Below are 7,417 nucleotides of genomic sequence, written 5' to 3' on the forward strand. Positions count from 1 at the left end.
ATTTTTCTGCCTTCACTCACAAACAAAAGTTGCTGAATTATTTTGTTCGCTGAAGTTCGAGATGTTTTTTATGTTGATATATCTCGTTTGTGGTCGTTGTATCTTAGAGACGATTACCGCCAACGTTTAGTACTAATAACGGGTAATTTCGTCTTGCGAACAGAGAATTTCTCTCGCCTTGATTTGTTCATTGTTGTCGTTGTTGCTGTTTTGTTCAGAATTCAGAATACTTTGAATAACATCGACTGAGTCATCGCTTCAAATTCATGTCTAAATTAGAGGGCAACAATTTTTTTTAAGCTCTTGAATTTTGCATTTTTGTTACTTCTTCTCAACTTTTATGATACCTTGAAAAAACATTTCAATTATATTTCTAAAATTTCCTTATGATGATTTTCAGGAGATAATATATACATGCATACACGCATATAAAATTTTGTCAAGTAGATATATATTCATTCAGTAAACAATGCTACTAAATCGTTGATATAACTAATTAAGTCTTCGCGTTATAAATTTAGTTTTAAAAAATTCTCAACAAAATAATAATTGTTATAGATAATTTATTGTAGATGATAATTGAGATTAGGTTTATCATATTATCTACTATTCAAATCTGTAAATACACTCTATAAATAGAGGACTCCAATAATGAATAAAGTACTCATATTCATTCTCTCATTTACATATTCTTTATAATTTTAACACGTTATAGCATGAGTACTCTTTGAGGTAAAACTCACAAACAATTTTTTTTTTGTATGAATGCTATCGATGCAACACAATATTTAAATTAATATTGATGTCCTCGAAATCGCAGAAATTTTGGTCTTATGTTAATACTTCTTGTTAATTTATTAAAATTATCTCGTAATTAATGTGCACATACTATTATTTATGTTCACTGCTAAATTTTCATTCACGACTTTAAAATCTTATATGCATATTTATATTTATTTTATTGTGTATTAATGAATATTTATGATTTTTGTGTTATGTATAGATTTCAGCATGTCGAACATTACCAAACTTGAATTTGAAGCAATAGATTTAGTTGGAAAAAATTATTTGTCATGGATTCTGGATGCCGAGATCCACCTTGTCTCTATAAATTTAGGGGATACAATCAAAGAAAGAAATAAAACATCCCAGCAGGATCGTGCAAAAGCACTCATTTTCCTTCGTCATCATCTCAACGATGGGTTGAAAGCTGAGTATCTCACTGTGAAAGAGCCACATGAGTTTTGGAAAAATCTAAATGAAAGATTTGACCATCAGAGAACTATTGTTCTTCCAAGAGCTCGATACGAATGGATGCATCTACGCTTACAAGATTTCAAGTCTGTAAGTGATTATAATTCTGCATTATTTAAGATCAGTTCCACACTAATACTTTTTGGAGAGAAAGTCACTGATCAAGACATGTTAGAAAAGACATTCTCAACTTTCCATGCATCAAATGTGCTCCTGCAGCAGCAATATCGTGAACGTGGATTCAAAAAGTACTCCGAGCTAATATCTTTCTTACTAGTTGCTAAACAAAATAATGAGTTGCTCATGAAAAATCACCAATTGCGCCCAACTAGATCTACACCATTTCGTGAAGCAAATGGAACTGCATTTCCTGAAGCAAATGCTAACTCGGCTCAAAATCATAACAATGAGAGCAGGCATGGGCGTGGGCGTGGCCAAAGAAGAAACTATCATCAACAAATTGGAAAGAAACCTAAGACAAACCACCAGCAGTGGAATTCCAATTATGAATAAGAAAATGAGAAAAGTTCAAAGGAGTATGAGGATAAATGTTATAGATGTGGGGTGGAAGAACATTGGTCTCGTACCTGTCGTACGGCAAAGCATCTTGTGGATCTTTACCAGAATTCGATCAAGGGAAAAGGAAAAATAGAGACAAATTTTATGGATACTGATGATCCAGTTGATATAACTCACTTAGATGTCTTTGATTTCTTCGCTCATCCTGATGGAAATATAGATCATTTGATTGGTGGTGGTGTGTTAGATAACAATGAATAATTATTTTCTATGGCCTTGTTTCTACTTTTGAGTTCAATTATTTCGTTCTTAGGTTATCTTGGCTTCGCTTTGTTTTTTAATTTCAATTCATGTTTAGGATTTTTGGTGATGTATTTTATTATTATTCAATAAATTTTACTTATCATTTTTTATAGCTAATTGAGTTATATTTTATTTTAGATTAATGATGAAATATCATGATGAATGCCTCGCAGAGAGTGGTACAACACATACCATCCTTCAAAACAAAAGATATTTTTTGAAATTAACATTAGCTGAAAATAATGTTATAACAATATCCGGTGCATAAAAAATTATTGAAGGCTATGGAAAAGCAAAAATCATTTTGCCAAATGATACAACCCTATACATTGAAAATGCACTATATGCTAGCAAATCCAGCAGAAATTTGCTCAGCTTTAAGATATCCGTCGAAATGGATATCATATTGAAACATTAAATGAGAATAATGTTGAATACCTTGGTATTACATCTATTATATCTGGCCAGAAGCAGATAAAAGAAAAGTTATGTGCACTCCCTTCTGGGATGTATTTTACCACAATAAAAGCAGTTGAAGCAAACACTTGCACAAATCAGAAGTTTGTCGACCAACAAAGCTTCAAACTATGGCATGATCGGCTTGGTCACCCTGGGGCAACAATGATGCGCAAAGTAATAATGATCTCACATGGACACCCTTTAAAGAACCAGAAGATTTTTTTGTATAATGATTATTCATGTGTTACTTGTTCACAAGACAAACTAATTATAAGACATTTCCCTACAAAGGTTGATGTTGAAATTTCAACCTTCTTGGAAAGAATCCATGGGGATATTTGTGGGTCTATACACCAACCATGTGGACCATTTCGCTATTTAATGATATTTATTGATGCGTCTACTAGATGGTCACATGTGAGTTTGCTTTCAACTCGAAATATAGTATTTTCAAGATTACTTGCGCAAATTATTAAATTACGAGCTCAATTCCCAGATTATTCAATCAAGAAAATTTGTCTTGATAATGCTGCTGAGTTTAAATCGCGGGCATTTGATGAATATTGTATGTCAATAGGGATTTCAGTTGAGCGTTCAGTTGCCCATGTTCATACACAAAATGACTTAGCAGAGGCATTTATTAAACGGTTGCACTTGATTGCTAGACCATTATTGATGAGAACGAAACTTTCATCTTCTGCGTGGGGCCATGCCATAATACATGCTGCATCATTGGTTCGCATAAGACCAACTAATTATCACCAGTACTCACCCTTACAACTTTCTTATGGTCGAGAACCTGATGTTTCTCACCTTTGAGTATTTGGTTGTGCAGTTCAAGTCCCTCTCCCACCTACACAACGAAACAAAATGGGTCCACAACGTAGAGTTGGGATTTATGTGGGATTTGATTCACCATCTATTATTAGATATTTGGAACCTTTGACAGGTGATCTTTTTACTGCGAGGTTTTCAGACTGCCACTATGATGAGTCGGAATTTCCAACTTTAGGGGTAGTAAAGTTGTATCCTGAAGAACAACAAAAAGTTAGTTGGAATGAGAAAACACTATCCCATTATGATCCTCTAAATAATCAAAATGAGCAAGAAGTTGAAAGAATTATTCACTTGCAAATAATTGCGAATCAATTGCCCGATGTTTTTGTCAATTCAAATAATGTGACAAAGTCACATATACATGCAGAGAATACCCCCGTGAAAATTAATGTCCATGTAGGAACAATTAAAATTCAAACTGCAAAAGAATATAAAATACACCAGAAGCGTGGTCGACCAATTGGTTCAAAAGATACTATACCTCGAAAAAGAAAGGTACAAGACAAAGAAAATTCAAAAGCTCCCGAAGAAGCAATTCCGGATGATATAGTAATAGAAATCAATGAACCTGGTGTTGGAAATATTCCTGAAGAATTGCAGCTCAGTGAAAATAATGAGATTTCAACAAATTACATATCATCTCGAAAATTGTGAAATCGAAATGACACAATTATTGATAATGTCTTAGTCCTAAATGTGGCCCTTGACATTATGCATAATGGGGACCTAGAACCACAATCAGTTAATGATTGTCAAAAAATAAATGACTGGACAAAATGGAAGGAGTCCATACAAGCTGAATTAGATTCACTAGAAAGACGTAAAGTGTTTGGATCCGTAGTTCGAACACCTGAAAACGTAATCCCAGTAGGATACAGGTGGGTTTTTGTACGAAAGAGGAATGAAAATGACGATATTGTAAGATACAAAGCTCGACTCGTAGCCCAAGGTTTCTCGCAGAGACCTGGAATGGACTATGAGGAAACATATTCCCCGTGATGGATGCCACTACTTTTTTATTCCTGATTAGTTTAGCAGTATCAGAAAGTCTTGATATGAAATTCATGGATGTAGTAACTGCTTATCTTTATGGTTCACTTGATAGCGATATATATATGAAAGTCCCTGAAGGACTCAAACTATTAGAAGAAAATAATGCAACTCCCAATACTATGTTATCAATAAAGCTGCATAAATCCTTGTATGGATTAAAGCAATCTGGATGCATGTGGTACAATTGTCTTAGTGAATATTTGTTAAAATAAGGGTACACAAATAATGCTATTTTTCCATGCGTATTTATAAAAAAGACAGATAAGGGTTTTGCAATTGTGGCGGTATATGTTGATGATCTAAATATTATTGGCACTCCAAAAGAGCTTGCTAAAACTGCCAATTACTTGAAAAATGAGTTCGAGATGAAAGACTTGGGAAGGAAAAAATTTTGTCTTGAACTACAGATTGAACATTTACAGGATGAGATATTTGTTCATCAATCATCATATATAGAGAAGGTATTAAAAAGTTTTTATATGGATAAGGCACATCCATTAGCATCACCAATGGTTGTTCGATCACTTGATGCTAACAAAGATCCTTTTCGACCACTTGAAGATGGAGAAAAGATCATAGGTCCAGAAGTACCATATCTAAGTGTGATTGGAGCATTGTCATATCTAGCAAATTATACTCATCCTGATATAGCATTTTCTGTTAATCTTCTAGCGAGATATAGCTCATGTCCAACCCGAAGACATTGGAATGGTGTAAAACACATTTTTCGTTACCTTCGTGGTACAACTGATATGGGATTATTTTATTCAACAAAATCAAAGTCTTCTTTAGTTGGATATGCAGATGCAGGGTATCTTTCCGATCCACATAAAGCTAAATCCCAGACAGGTTATGTGTTTACACGAGGAGACACTGTCATATCATGGAGGTCAGTGAAACAATCCCTAACAGCAACATCTTCAAATCACTCTGAGATTATGGCAATGCATGAAGCAAGTAGAGAATGTGTATGGTAGAGATCTATGACTCAACACATCCAAGAATCATGCGGGTTGCCAACAACCAAAAATAGCCCAACAATTATATTCGAAGACAATACTGCATGTATTGCATAATTAAAAGGGGGCTACATCAAAGGGGATAGAACAAAGCATATCTCACCGAAGTTCTTCTACACACACGAGCTTCAAGAAAAAGGTGATATTGATGTCCATCAGATTTGTTCAAGTGATAATGTAGCTGACCTATTAATAAAGGCACTGCCGACATCAACTTTCAATAAATTGGTGCACAAAATAGGGATGCATCAGTTAAAAGACCTTAGATGATTGAGATCGGGGGAAGCATCTATTGCTGTACTCTTTTTCCTTCGTTCAGGTTTTTCCCATTGGATTTTTCTGACAAGATTTTAACGAGACAGCACTCAAGCCCCCATATTTCTCTGTAGCGATTTGTTAATTCAATAATCATCTAAGGGGGAGTGTTATAGATAATTTTTTGTAGATGATCATTGTGATTAGGTTTATCATGTTATCTACTATTCAAATCTGTAAATACACTCTATAAAACTCGTATAAATTATCATAGCAAAACCCGGAGTAGTGTATGCTACCCTTCCCAGGCAGTGCCCGAGTGGGGTAGCAATGACCCGGATCAACCGTGAGATCACATGATGTGATCTCCAGGGCCGTCTCCAGAAAATTGGAGGCCCTAGGCTAACTTAAGGTCAATATAATTTTTTTTTTTGTAAAATATAAAAATATTTACGTATATAGTGATAATAAAATAAACATAATGATCACCAACATCTAATTTCATATACCAATATACCATGTTAATTTATTAAATATCAAAAAAGACATATATAAACTAAATCTAAACAAAATATTCAAACTCTTCGCTCTTTCTGTTGTGCAAAATTATCAACTAAATTATCATAATCAAGAGTAGCAACCATATTTTTTTTCAATTGACAATATTGCCAAATCATTCAATCTATCATGTGACATAGTTGATTGGAGGTAGTTATTTATCAACTTGAGTTTGGAAAAACTTCTTTCAGCAGAAGCTACCAAACCGGTATGATTAATAATATTATATAATCTATCCTCGTCATAACTCACAAAGATTCAAATTTAAATAATATTTCAGATTCAAATTTTCTTTTCCCCGTCATAACTCACAATGCGAATCTAAAAAAACAAATAAAAAAATTTAAATATTAGCAAAGATTGATTGTTGATATGAGATTTAAAGCATGCACCAACCGTAATGCACAAACATACAAGAAAAAACAAATTCAATAAAAAAAAATGGCATGGTAATTGGTACAATTTGTGAAATATAACTCACCTGAATGAAGCAATTTAACAAAAAAAAAAAAACTTTGTATCCAAGAAAAAAATGTTCTCTTTTTTTTGTACACAAAAAAAGGGAGGAGCAAAAACACAAAAAATGATAATGTTTAGTATTTTTTAAACAAATAATTAGAGGCTCATGACCTATCTAAGATTTTGAATAAAAGAATAATATATATATATATATATATATATATAATATAATATAATAAAGTTTTAAAATATTTTGAGGCCCCACTTAAGGGGAGGCCCTAGGCAGCTGCCTAGGTGGCCTCCCCCTAAAGCCGGCCCTGGTGATCTCCCGGGTGATCTGAGCCTTTGATGCTGGCAGATCGGGCAGTGCCCGTCTGCCAGCATCAAAGGCCCAGAGCCCGTCTGCCAGCATAGACTCACCCAAGAAAGCCATGGACATGCCCACATGTGCATAGGGGTAGATGAGATCCTACCTGTACAGGCAATGCCCCAACCTAAATTCAAGGGTTGAGATTTATCAATAAGTGTGGGGCCTATAATTTATTTAGTGGATCCCACAAATTTTGATCAATCTCTACACTTACATCTATCATTGGGGTAATGCCAATAAAGGTAGGATGAAATGATCCGTGCATAGGCGAGTTGGTAAGGGCTAAGGTGACGTGGAAAGAGATTCCTCAGCATTGCGGGTTCGAACATCG

The 7,417-nt window shown here is 34.3% G+C and overlaps 1 protein-coding gene across 1 annotated transcript; it reads left to right on the forward strand.

Moving 5' to 3' along the window:
* The first annotated feature begins 1,011 nt into the window (after positions 1 to 1,011).
* Positions 1,012 to 1,767, forward strand: LOC140862223 (uncharacterized). Its single transcript, XM_073265229.1, has one exon. It carries the CDS (start codon positions 1,012 to 1,014, stop codon positions 1,765 to 1,767), a length of 756 nt encoding a protein of 251 aa, XP_073121330.1.
* Positions 1,768 to 7,417: the final 5,650 nt, after the last annotated feature.

The sequence above is a fragment of the Henckelia pumila genome, chromosome 4 (genome assembly GCF_033568475.1).
Source record: "Henckelia pumila isolate YLH828 chromosome 4, ASM3356847v2, whole genome shotgun sequence".
Lineage (NCBI taxonomy): Eukaryota > Viridiplantae > Streptophyta > Magnoliopsida > Lamiales > Gesneriaceae > Henckelia > Henckelia pumila.

Bases quoted from the DNA above. Each gene is read 5' to 3' on its own strand.
- LOC140862223 (XM_073265229.1), top strand. From the start codon at position 1,012: ATGTCGAACATTACCAAACTTGAATTTGAAGCAATAGATTTAGTTGGA.